Here is a 12264-nt window from a genome sequence, read left to right on the forward strand (position 1 = left end):
ACCAAAACTAGTTCACCTGAATTCTGCTACCCTATACTAGAGTAAACTCCCCAAATGCCCCCTATCCTAGAGTAGCTGTTTTCCAGAAACTACTGAGGTCACTAGCACAGTCTAGCCAAAACAAAACCTTATACCACAATCCCTAGTCTAGATAAAATCTTCAACCAACTGATCAGTTTCCTGAAAAATGATACCCTATTCTAGACCCAAACGCTCTGATTTATATACCCTGTCCTAGAGTAAACTGCTTGAAAACCAAATCCTTCACAGCGGCACATGCCTATAAAGCCCATATATGGCAGTACCCCCCCCCCCCCCCGGGGGGCAACGTAGTAACGTATGGAGAGATCGCAAGCATGTCACTGGTTTTCATTCCAACAGACAGAGTGATATGCATATCATTAGAATCTGCCTTCTGCGCCTCGGTGGGGAACTCTTCATAATAGTCCTCTAGCTTATAGATGGAAAGTACTCTCCGCCCACTGAAAAGGGGACCTGTTTTTGGCGTCCGGGCCCAATTGCGAAGGTCGATTAGAGCTAGCCAGGGAGAAAATTTTGACTCTCACGAGTGTTGTGACCCTCACAAGAAAAGAAACCCGCTGGGCTTGGACAATATTGATATTCCACTTTGATGTGGAAAATCATTCCACCTCGTTCATTTCCTTCGCTTATCCACTCGTTTAGGATCTCAGTCTCAGTCGCTCGTCGTTTTTAAATGTCATCAAATACAGGAAACTGTCAGCGTTGTCGCTATGGTGTTTTAGTTTGTGAAAATCAGGAAAAATGGGGTGGTGTACGTGGCATGGGAAAGCGATTTATTGACGCCTTCGGAAGTGAGAGCGATCCCGATCGAGAAGAATGGCATATCTTTTCCGCTGTAGATGGCGAGCTGCCTTCGGAAAAAGATTTGGATACTTTTAATGGCTTCTTCATCTCGGGAAGTTATCGATCTGCTAACGATAATCTTAAGTGGATCAATGATTTGAAGAATTTTATCTCTTCAGCGGCTAAAAGCCCCTCGAAGGCTCGCTTCGTGGGCGTCTGTTTTGGTCATCAGCTCATTGGTGCCGCTCTTGGAGGTAAAGTAACCCCTAATCCATCGAAGAAATTCGTTTTACAGAGCGAGGAGATCAAACCAGTGGAAGATTTTCAAGGAAATGAAGCTTTCAGAGAGCTTATCGAGAGCCGTGATTCTCTACGACTGCTTGAGTGTCATGGAGATTGCGTTGCATCCCTCCCCCCTGGGGCTACAAGTTTGGCGAGCTCTGCAACCTGCCAACACGAAATGATTCAGTATACGGAAAATATATTTGGAATTCAAGCTCATCCAGAATTTAATGTACAAGATTACAAAGAAGTGATAATTCCCGATTTAGTAGCTGGAGGAAAGTTAGACGTATATGGCCGAAGAGTTTGTGAAGAAACCATTAGTTTGCCTTTAGACTCCGCAGGGATGGTGGCTGCTCTCAAGAAATTTGTCGCCAAAGAAGGCAATTAACAACTTTACGGGAAATTTTGGAAAGAGTCTGAACTTGATTCATTACAAGGCGCCGAAAAGGGAAATAATATTATTGTCCTTACAGCTAGACTAAGCCATTAATACCTTAAAACCACAAGCAGCCCAAGCTCGAAATATGAGCATCGGCAGGAGCCCGTCATTTGATGGGCTCCTGGCATCTGTGAACATAGGCATTGTTGCGTAACATTCGAAATATAAGGATTTGTATGGGGAAAAAACCTATCGTTTCTGTAACCTACGAAAATGAAAGGATTTCAATCAAAAACAGCTTACCTTACTTAAAATGTGTGTTACATCTCTCCCGTGGGGTCCACGGGCCGATTCATGGCCGTTTTATGGGTTTACGTTGAACGGTTTTCTCGCAATCAGTAGATATTAAAACCTTTCTGTAGAGAGAAAACCGTTCACATAAAAACCCATAAAATGGCCATAAATCGGCCCGTGGACCACACAGGAGAGGCGTAACACACATTTTAAGTAAGGTAAATCCTTTCGAATGTTACGTAACAATGCCGACGTTCGCCGATGTTCATATTTCGAGCTTGGGCTACCTGTGACCAGAATAAAATAATAATTAATTTTTAATTCGCCATGAACTGAGATTCTCACTCTGTTTGTTAATTTCTTGAATTATAAAAGAACCATTTTATTTCCCCTGAAATGTGATCTAGACAACCCTTTCAGAAGGGTGTTATCGAAACTTGTCTCAATTTTATATGAGAAATCTTAAGCAGAATGTGTAACAAATTTGTCCAATCAAGATTACCAAATTACTTGGCCTACACTCTTTGTTTCGTCAGGGGCACCCAACGACAATTTTTGGAAAATATCTGTTCGGAAGATGATTTGAGATCTAGAATTTTCGGAACATTTGTTGTTAAATGTCTTGCTTGCCTGCCTCTCCTAGGATTTTGGAGCCCCTTAAAAATGGTATAATTGCCCATTTTTAACGGATTTTTACCCTAAAAAGGTCACCTAGAATATTCGGGAGTCTTTTTACTGGCTGAAATTTTCGAAAAGGTCAGTTTTGATCCCTATCATTTTCGGAACACTAGACTTTCAGCTAGGAAATCCGAACAGATGAAAAGTTTTTAGGGGATAAAAATATGCCCACATCTACCGTTTAAATACTTTAATACGTTCAACAACGCTATGTTTAAGTGGTTTTGAACTATATTCTCGTTGGGTGCCCCTGTTTCGTCTTCGGTAATCGCACATATGGTAGTCACACGACCTTCCGTCCGTCCACCCGTCTAGGCAAGTTCTTACTTATAGGGCTACTCTACACTTTGCACCTGGCAGTCCCATTATATCCTGGGTATCATGATCAGGCCATCTTCAATCATGTTCAATGTTCCACAACAAGTCTAGTTTCTAGGTACCGTCATTCGAGAAATGTCGAGAATCGTCATTTCAGACAACTATTCCTCTTTAACATTTGGAAATACGGCGCTCACTGCATCACTGACTGAAATTTCATGTTTTATTTCAACCTAATCCCTAACACTAAGTGTAAAATGATTTAAGTCAGTCAAGAAGTGTTATTTCGTACTTCAATGCAACAATCCGATCTTGACATCACCTTTCAGTGGCCATCGCAAAACAACATGAATTTGTAAGCTCCGAACCAAACCTGATCTTCCACCACCCCTGATCAACAATCTTTCTCTTTAAAATGTGCCCGATCTTATAAAGGGCAGCGCATTGGTTCTTAACAAAAGATTCTTTTGTTTCACTCCATCAAAATTTGGGTAACAAAAGCAATGTTTGTAAACAGCGATATGTCTCCAATTTTGCCCATTTGTAGTTCTTCCCTTTAAGTTGGGCGTTTTCTCGTACGGCACGTGCTCTTTCCGTCATTTGAGTAAGCGAGGCGCAAAGTTTCAGGATGCGTTTGTTTGCTCTCTTGTGTGTCGAGATGGAGTGATTTGAAGTGTTGTACATGAATCGTGCTCCTTACTGGCGGAAAATGGCGACGCGCAAATTGATATTGCACCAAAAGAACCGCTACTTATCTTTTGCCATTACGCAATTTCTTCTTTCTAAAATTTTCTGGGTCCATAGAAGCGCTTTGTTTTTGTTAATGCGTCTGATCGAGCCTTCTGATCGCTTACCATTAATCGAAGATCAAAAGCCACTCTGGGCCGCTAACGTCGATCAGCTGGAACATCTGGTGAAAAGATATTTACTTCTCGTTGTAGTAGGCCGCAGTCGGATGCACTTAAAACAGAAGGCAACGCCTGTGTAGAAGAAGTTGGAGCGTTTGTTGACCGGATCATGATTTGATGTTTTTCTAAATTATAGAGAGGAGTTTCGGTCTTTACAGTTAAAAACTTCAAGTGTACCCTGTACAATTGCAGTTAGGGATTTCCACAACCGGTTACTCGGCAGCTCGGCAATTTTTTGGCAACTTCTCATGATCATATTTCGAGCAACTTTTTGGATTCTGAGTAATTCCTCCAGTTATCTTCTAATTCTGAGATATCGGAGCAGCTTTTAGTGCTAACATTGGCCCTTATTCCATATTTCATAATGTTTTAGTAGACAATTTATGAATTTCCTGTAAAAATTAGGAGCCAAAACCCTCCCCTCTGGGGCGGATCATGGCACAGGCGCCCAAGCTCGGTGCATAAATTACCGCGAGTTTCGATACTGTTTTGCATATTACGAACGATTTAAAGACTTTGTATGAGAAATTCAATGTTAAAACGTACAAATATAGGCATGAATATAGAAATAAATTTTACTTACGTCAACTTGGGCCTGTTGTTGCTTTTTCTGTGTAACCGGGGCTCAATTCATGGCCATTTTATACGGTTTGGCGGCTCGTTGTTTGTTCGGTGTTGTTCTCCTCCATAAAGCGAAGCAAGGCAGGTGACTGAGTGCAGTTTCAACTCACAAATTTCTCCCGCATCAAAGAACCGCGCACTGATTCACCGTCCAAATCCTTAAGGCATGGTCAGTCTCTCATCTCTTCCCCTAGTCATGGGTATTGTGATGCGTTTTTAGAGGGAAATCTTTTTGAAAGTTTTTGCATTCAGAAAACTCGATGGACACGTGTTGAGTGGTGAACACAACCATTGACTCAGGGGAACCGGGTAGTCAAGATTGTTCCCCCACCTGGGAAACACATATCCCTAGTGATTCGTGTTCCCCCACCTGGGAAACATATATCCCTAGAGATTCGTGTTCCCCCACCTGGGAAACACATATCCCTAGTGATTCGTGTTCTCCCTCCCGGGAAACACATATCCCTAGTGATTTGTGTTGCTCCAAATGGGAAACACATATCCCTAGTGAAAGGAAAAGTTATGGAAGGAAAATTTTTTTTTCCATTCCATAAATTTCTGCTGTAAATGACTCACTCTAGTAATCAGCGTAACTAAGAGAGAGGTTTTATTGCGAAAATTAAAGAGAAACAAGGACTCTAAAGACTTATAACATGGCCAAGGCCAAAATTAATACATTACAGTTTTATTTGGAACGTCTAATAAATCAGTGTATGTGGCTGGTAAAAATCTTTACAGCATGGTGGAGAGTTTGTCGGCGAGTGTACGATAAGTACTTTTCCAGTACAGGGATGCCTCCTTCGATTCTCTTTTCCTGAGGAATTAACCTCGTGGTCCACTGAGGACATCGCGGACGATGGAAATATTTCTACAACTGCACTTGTACAGGGTACACTTTAAGATTTTAACTGTAAAGACTGAAGCTCCTCGCTACCTCGAACCTCGGGCTGACTCAAACCAAAATTCGATTTCGCCTGGATTTCCTTCATGCATTTACTGTAATTTTACCTACGTTAACTAGAACACTCAATATCTTGAACCGAAGTAATTTTTGTTTCCCTTACAGATCATTTTTATGTGAATTTACCCTTGATAACTCTAACCATGCAAGCACCTAAGAGGTCGAAAAAAAGTGTACTGCAGTCCAAAACGTTAACATTATCTTAACAACCATGTTGTCGTCGTCAGTCAAGCTTAATACATTGTCCAGCACTGGGTATTTATCAAGTATTAAAGTTAATTGCATTCATTCCCCATCCCATTTCCTTATTTTCGGTTATTTGCTTCTAACTACTGATACTTCGATTTTCCTAGATGGTTCGAGTTATCGGAAGTCGACAGTATTTAAGTATCAGAATAAAACAAATAGTCGCGGCGTAATTCACTAAAATATAAATAGAGATTTATCCGGCGGTGGATACGGCTCTCCATCTTTTGAGAGGCTCAGTAGCTCTCCAGACATGATGAGTGGTTGAAGAATGAAGCAACAAATGATACAGCAGAAACAATAGGGCCATTTATACGAGGAAAAATAAGACCCGTCTTACATAGGACGCGTCTTAAATAAGACGCGAACTTTCCGTATAAACGGCACATTTCGTCTAAAATAAGACGCTGCTTAGCTAAGACGCGTCTTATTTTAGAACAGCCCTTAACACCTGTTCTCGGATGGGACGCGTCTTAGCTAAGACGAGAAAAACTTCGTATAAATGACCTTCGCGTCTTAAATAAGACGCGAACGCATAGTACGCATGCGTTAATTTTTGGCGCGCCACGTCGGATTGCCGTTGCTACGGGCAACATTCACACGAAAACGAGTTAAGAACAGAAATAAGACGCGAACCATTTATACGAGCTGTTTTCGTCTTAGATAAGACATGCTCGTATAAATGATAAACTTCGCGTCTTATTTAAGACGCGTCTTATTTTTCCTCGTATAAATGGCCCTAAAATACCTATATCTCAAAGCAAAAGACGCTACTGCTTATTTCCTGTATGTACTACTTTATCTTTTAAACAACAGCTTGGACCTGGTGGTACTACAAGCAGGTGACGGAACATGCTATTTCTAATCAGATGCATGTTGAATGTAAGCCAGATATAGCGATTAGCTATAGGTCACCTGCAACGTAGAACGCCTGGAGCAGATAATCAAAATCTTTACCATTTTTAGACAAAGCGTTATGCTCGACGACATAAAAATTCACACCTTTCACGGATTAAGATGAACTCAACAAATTGGCCTGCTCCAATGTATGGGCTTTATAACTCAAATGGTAGAGCATTCCAGCGCTAACGCAGCGGCCATGAGTTTGAATCCCGTTGAAGTCCCGAAATTTTTTCCGGTTCCCCCGTATTTGCAATTGCTTAAAAATTTCAATTACTACTGCGACAAAATTCGAGTTGACATGTTGGGGCGGGAAAGTTAACTAGCCTCATTGGCCGGAGGAGCGGGGGGGGAAGGAGGGATTTCCTTTCGTTTACTTGCATTAAGTAAATGCCCCGGTCATCGACGAGGAAGAGGGAGGAGGGGTGGGGAACAAAGAACTGGCGATTTCCCGCCAAAAAAGCAGGTTGCCAATACTATTTCCCGCCTAAAGCAAACTTGAATTACTTTATTGGTGACGTCACAACCGTCCATGGGTTAATATAGTTCTTTAATACATACATACATACACTTTATTGATGCTCCCTAAGTGGGCTTTTCAGCTCAATAGAATAAAAAAATACAAATATATAAATTAATTGAGAATGTAAATACAATAATATTATAATTACAAAATATATATCAATAATATAATATATCAACTTAATAAAACATTTGCAAGATGACGTCTAAAATTCCTGGGGCATTTTAAGGACTTAATGTTATCATTCAAGGAGTTCCAGAGTTTGGCTCCTCTGAAAGCAAAGGAGCGCTGCCCTGTTGACAGGCGACATAAAGGTATATCCAAAGCACCAGATGATCGAGTTTGTCTATTATGGACTTGAGAACGTGATTTAAACATATCAGCAAGATAGTCTGGAACAAACTTGTTAATACATTTGTGCATCATAGTAGCGTCATTTAGAATGAGTTTCTCTCTAATAGGAAGCCATTTCAATGATCGCAACCCATCCGAAATATGGTCATACTTTCTTAGTCCCAGAATAATTCGCCCAGCAAAGTTTTGGACTTTTTGTAACTTGTCAATATTGCTGCTGCTGGTATTACTCCAGACAGTTGAACAATATTGGAGTTTACTAAAGACAAATGAATTTATTACTAACAGAAGTGTTTTCCTATCCAGGAGGTGCTTGATTCTGTTAATTTGGTACAATTTAAAAAGGCATTTAGAGGCAATCTCAGTGATATGTTGGTTATAACTGAGGCGTGTGTCGAGAAGAACACCCAAGTCCTTAACGACAGGCACAGGTGTTATTTCCTTGTCAAAAAGTGTTATACTGAATGATGACAGTTTCTTTAAAAGTTGTGGTAATCCAACAGCTAGAACCTTAGTTTTGTCCGGATTAATCAAAAGAGAGTTTTTACAGCACCACTGAGATATTCTCGTAAGATCTTCGTTTAAGGCGAGGATGGACGTGGGTAATTCGGCAGGTGAAAAGGACAAATACAATTTACAATCATCAACATAGGAGGCAGATAGACAACGTTTAGGAACAGAAAGGAGGTCGTTAACATAGATTGTAAACAAAACCGGACCTAAAATAGAGCCTTGCGGAACTCCGAACTCAAGTGGGAGTACTTTAGAAACTGCGTCACCAATTCGAACGCACTGTTGTCGGTTAGAAAGGTAACTCTGAAACCAATCCAACGCACCTTGGGAAAAATCGAGATTTTGTAGCTTGGATAACAAGATGTCGTGTCGAATACTATCAAATGCTTTAGACATATCTAATAAGACCATGATGGAAACTTTCTTGTTATCCATAGCCTGGAGCAACTGATCTGTAACGTACAACAGAGCTGTTTCTGTCGAGTGAAGCTCTCTATTTCCGCTCTGATGTGCTGCCAGTTTATTATTTCTAATTAGATGCTCCATAAGTTGTCCATGTACCAACCTTTCAGTGACTTTTGAGACTATTGGTAATAATGAGATGGGGCGATAGTTGTTAGGGACATCTGGATTACCGCATTTGAGAATAGGTGTAACCTCTGCTGTTTTCCATGCACGTGCAAATGTGTTGGTAACAAAGGAGTTATTCACAATGTGGGTAATTGTTGTTAGCGTACTGGGTAAACTGTCTTTAAGAATTCTAGAAGATATCTTGTCCATTCCAGGAGCTTTGTTAGATGGTAGGCTTCTAATCACCCTTTCTACCTGATTTTCCGTGACTTGATGGAGAACGAATAATTCGGGGCTAACGTCGGTGGATATGTGTAAAGGAGTCGGCACATCCAAATTTACATTAAGTCCATGATGTAAAGATAAGTCCCTGGCTTTTTGAGCAGTAATACTGCCGACGGAAGTGAAGAAATCATTTAATTCGTTAGCTAACCCAGTGGGATCCTCAGAAGCCATAAAACTATCTTGTTGTTTACGTGGTAGACACCGGTTAATGATTTTCCAAATTGAGTTAGAATTTCCATTGCTATCCAGGATCTGAGTCCTGACGTGAACTTTTTCGGCCACACGAATCTCCCTTTTCACTTCTTGACGAAAAAATCTGTATCCGTTCCAGTGGAAAGGGTCATTTGTTTTTCCCGCAAGTTTGCGCCATTGGTCGCGCGTTCTCATTAGTTGACGAATTTCTGGTGTTATAAAGGGGTTAGGTTTAGATCTAATTTTAACCCTCTTGACTGGAGCATGTTGACTTAGTACTTCCAAGAACAGTTCGTTGAATACATCAACTTGATCGTTGAAATCGTCAAATAGGCTTATTATGTGAAAAGGCGCATATGACAAATCACGTAGGAAATTGTCGGCGCTGTAATTAGTATAGCTTCTAATAGTGACGTGACAGGGCTTGATCCTTGGCTTTTTTAACTTCAGCGAGATGTAAACAAGATTGTGATCGCTAATAGTTGACATAAGGACGTCGTTTGAAGCAATTAGTTTCTCATTCGTGATACCTTGCCTAATAAGGTCAATAGTCCCTTGGCCTCATTATTCCGCGCGGCATATGCGTTCTCCTGGTTTCCAGCCCATTTGTCCGCCGGGGAACTGACGACATCATTCTTGGCTTTCCCCTCACTACATCCTCTGCCAAGATAGGCTGGATTTGTCATGCTTAGCGGTGGTAAATTACGCACTTTCCCCTTACCGTATAGTAATAATTTTCACGACTGACCTATCTTCAATGATCTGGGAGATTTAACGGAGAAATTTTGCTAACAGGTAGTTAAAGTAACAAGCGTTAAATTTTTTTAATGAATTTTACTTTAGTCCACCAATCTCTAATCATATCGATCAAGCACAGCTCCTGAAACTGAGCACTAAACTGGAGTTTTTGCCTGATGTTGGGAGTGGCTTCATTCAGACTTTAACTCATTTTTACCTTCAAAATGTCAGCAAACAAGTCTAGGATAAATCGCACTTGCTTCGGTGTGCTAGTTTGTCACGACGATAAAAAATTCGGTGGAATTATTGGTATGGGAAAACGATATATCGATGTATTTGGAAATAAGAGCAACCCTGAGCAAGAAGAATGGCTTATATTTTCCACAGTTTACGGCGAACTGTCGTCGGAAAAAGATTTAGATACTTTCACCGGTTTCTTCATTTCCGGAAGTCCTCTGCTTCCAAACGAAGACCTTAAGTGGATCAACGATTTGAAGACATTTATCCGAAGAGCTTTCCAACACCCTGCTAAGCCTCGTCGTATTGTTGGCGTCTGTTTTGGACATCAGGTTATCGCCTCGGCACTAGGGGGAAAAGTAACTTCCTCTCCGTCGAAGAAATTTGTTCTGCAAAGCGAGAAGATCAAATCTAAGGAACATTTTCGCTTTCAAGGCCACAAAGCTTTCAGAGAGCTTTTCGAGAGCCATGATTCTCTACGATTGCTTGAGTCTCATAGAGATTTTGTTGAAATCCTCCCTGCTAAAGCTCTAAGTTTGGCGAGCTCTACAACCTGCGAACATGAAATGGTTCAGTTCACGGAAAATATATTTGGAATTCAAGCTCATCCAGAATTTAATGTGCAAGATTACAAAGAAGTGATAATTCCTGGTATGTTGGCTAGAGGTAAAATTGACCAAAAAGGACAAAGATTTTGCGAAGAAACTCTTAATCTGCCATTGGATTCAGTAAAAGTTTTGGCTGCATTGAAGAAATTTGCGTCCAAAGAGGATACTTGACAAATAGAAAGAACATTGTAAAGTTGACGAGGGAGTCAGTGCCAAATTATAGCTATTTTTGTCAGAAAGGATAACTGTCTACATTAAGGGAAAAGTTGCATGATATGAGTATTAAAGGTTTATTTAATCCGTTGATTTTTGTTTTGGTCTCTAGGAACAACGTATAAGGTATGGAGAGATCGCAAGCTACGCATGTCACTCGTTTTCATTCTAATAGACATAGGGTGCGTTCCTTTGGAGTGATCCGGATTAGGATCAGTGATCCGAGATCACTTGGATCATGGTAGATCAAATGAGCCGATGAATCCACTCTGGACAAGGATTCGTCGGTTCTTTTGATCTACCATGATCCGAGTGATCTCCGATCACTGATCCTGATCCGGATCATCCCAAAGGAACGCACCCAGAGCGATGTGCCCACCATTACAATCTGCGTTCTGCCGCACGATGGGGAACTCTTGATAGTAGTCCTCTAGTCCGAGAGTCTCCATCCAAAAAGGGGACTTGTTTTTGGCTTCCAGGCCCAGTTCTTCGAAGGTCGATTAGCGCTAACCCGGGAGAAAATTTCTAATCCTGGCTTCTTTTTCTTTTGTTCAATTTGAATTGTGACTCTGACGAGTGTTCTGTCTGTGACGATTGTTGTGACCCTGAAGAGTTTTGTTTTTAAGCTTTCATATCTGAATTCAAATTTCGCACTAACCCTGGTTTATCTGAACCCAGTTTTGAACAACCCGGCCCTGCATGGTATTTTAAAATATAACAGGATAGGCGCTTTCATGATCGATAAGAAAGGTTAGGGATTAGGTATTAAAAAAGGCTTTTAATGCCCAAAATATTTCGAATGAGAAGCAGAAGCACGTCAGGACCGAATTTTTTTCTTATTTATTACACGCTACATGAGAATGACAAGACGGTTTCCCTGCTTTAGCGAATTATTCACAAGTTTAGTAATAGCCTGGGAATACAACCGCCTTGAAAGGTACACGTGCATTCTCTCTTGGCATCTTTCAATAAATAAAGATACGCGTATAAGGAAGGCATCCCTTTTCGGTGTCAAAAATAGTATATAAATGGGTAAGGTTTAATTACGCCATATGTAGGGCAGTGCCTCCACATATAAAACTTCGTTGAGTATCCCTTAGTCCGCTACACAGCCGTTTTTTAGTGTCGTCACGCAACACTCCTCCCCATTAGTGGGGAGGAGCGTTGCGTGACGACACTAAAAACGGCTGTGTAGCAGACTAAGTATCCCTCGGAGCTTTGTTACCTTCGCTAGTGTCGGAGTCAGAGTCGGGATCGAAGTTGAAGTCGGGTGTCGGGGTCGAAATCGACGTCTGAATCAGAAACACTGTGTTCCAAACCGAAATATCGAACAAATAGAATTCAACATGTAATTTTTGTTTTCTTTGTTTACATTTTTCTATCACTTTTCCTGCTGTAAGGATCAGTTTACCTGTTTTAATTTAAAAATTTGGCCTAAATCAGAGTCGGAGACGGAGTTAAAGTCGAGTTGGCCTTGAAGCTTGGAGCACCGGTAGTAGCTGGAGTCGGAGTCGTAAACGGAATCGGAGGCGGAGTCGTTGTCGGAGTCGGAATCGAAGTCGGAGAGATAGAGAGAGTTGAAGAGTGGAAGTCTGAGTTGAAGCAGAAGAGTACGC

General features: G+C 41.1%; 2 protein-coding genes across 2 annotated transcripts; both read left to right on the forward strand.

The window, feature by feature from the left end:
- Positions 1–633: 633 nt before the first annotated feature.
- LOC140921576 (uncharacterized) lies at positions 634–1532 on the forward strand. Its single transcript, XM_073371577.1, has one exon. It carries the CDS (start codon positions 716–718, stop codon positions 1496–1498), a length of 783 nt encoding a protein of 260 aa, XP_073227678.1. The 5' UTR covers positions 634–715; the 3' UTR covers positions 1499–1532.
- An 8266-nt stretch (positions 1533–9798) lies between these two features.
- On the forward strand, positions 9799–10606 carry LOC140953618 (uncharacterized). Its single transcript, XM_073403035.1, has one exon. It carries the CDS (start codon positions 9815–9817, stop codon positions 10604–10606), a length of 792 nt encoding a protein of 263 aa, XP_073259136.1. The 5' UTR covers positions 9799–9814.
- The last annotated feature ends 1658 nt before the right edge of the window (positions 10607–12264 follow it).

The sequence above is a fragment of the Porites lutea genome, chromosome 12 (genome assembly GCF_958299795.1).
Source record: "Porites lutea chromosome 12, jaPorLute2.1, whole genome shotgun sequence".
In the NCBI taxonomy this organism is placed as follows: Eukaryota; Metazoa; Cnidaria; class Anthozoa; order Scleractinia; family Poritidae; genus Porites; species Porites lutea.